Source organism: Pollachius pollachius, assembly GCF_949987615.1.
Source record: "Pollachius pollachius genome assembly, chromosome: 11".
Classification (NCBI taxonomy): Eukaryota; Metazoa; Chordata; class Actinopteri; order Gadiformes; family Gadidae; genus Pollachius; species Pollachius pollachius.
In genome coordinates, this window is record NC_136944.1 from 8012850 (window position 1) to 8013905 (window position 1056).

General features: G+C 37.5%; 1 protein-coding gene across 1 annotated transcript in view; it reads left to right on the plus strand.

Moving 5' to 3' along the window:
• litafd (LITAF domain containing) overlaps positions 1 to 592 on the plus strand; it is a 7336-nt gene extending 6744 nt beyond the window's left edge. The window contains exon 5 of the mRNA XM_079746936.1: positions 1 to 592. This exon is cut by the window's left edge and continues 32 nt beyond it. Within this exon, the coding sequence (XP_079603062.1) occupies positions 1 to 92 (92 nt within the window). The 3' untranslated portion in view covers positions 93 to 592.
• Positions 593 to 1056: the final 464 nt, after the last annotated feature.

Below are 1056 nucleotides of genomic sequence, written 5' to 3' on the forward strand. Positions count from 1 at the left end.
TCCTGAAAAACTTTAAGGACGCGTACCACACATGCCCGCGCTGCAACAGAGTCCTCTACGTAGAAAAGAAGAAGTGCTGCTCTTCGGGATAATGCACCGCGTGCACTTAAATGGTCCCGAATATATCGTATTAAATCACTCTCATTATTTAGATTCTTCTATGTGTGGGCCGCCAACATGAATACACTACCAGCCACGTTGTCCACCATTGCACGTTATTCTTCTTCAAGCACCATGTGCACTTTCTAGGGGGGGGGGTCTATTATTTCTTCTTTCACATACTCATACCCCAGCACCCATACACACGCACATTTGCTTCCCCTATCAGTAGAGTATGTATGATAAATAAAAAAAAAAATAAAAAAATGAATGTATGATAGAGGCTTAAAGATTTAGAACCAGTGTCTAACTAATGTCGCCTGTCTGATGTTTCACACTTACATATTGTATGTTCTCAATGAGTGGAGGAAATGTAAAGGTGACATTTACCTGCTAGAAATATTGATCAAACAGAAGTATTTTTGTAAGAGCATTGTATGTCAAACAATGAATCCGGATAGACATTGTACAATAAAGGAATATTTAATTAATAGTCTTTTACGTTGCAATCTTGTTATGGGTGAGACAAAAAGGATTGAATATATTGGTTCAAAATGAGGCCACATATTTGTTGAAACTCATTAGTAACAAAGTGGGGAGGTTACTCCCCACTTTGACCGAGAATCCCGTCGAGAATGTGAACAGGGCCTACTGCCTTTAATCAAGACAAATTGTTAAACACGTTGGAAGTAAATATGTTTTGTATGGCTTGCTTAATATTGAACAAGTATTTTTCAGCAATTAAACATTAGGTATCGATAAGCAATATAGTTTATGACAATTCTTTACAAATACCTGAACCCTGTTTTATGGCCTTGCAATTTCATCCATCACCAGGCCTGGTTTGCGTTATCAACTATGGCGATGTTTTCCTCATTTTATTATTGTTGGTAATAACTTTGTTCTTTCTCTGATAAACATATAGAAGCTTCTCTGGCTGACTGCTTGTGTAGATGT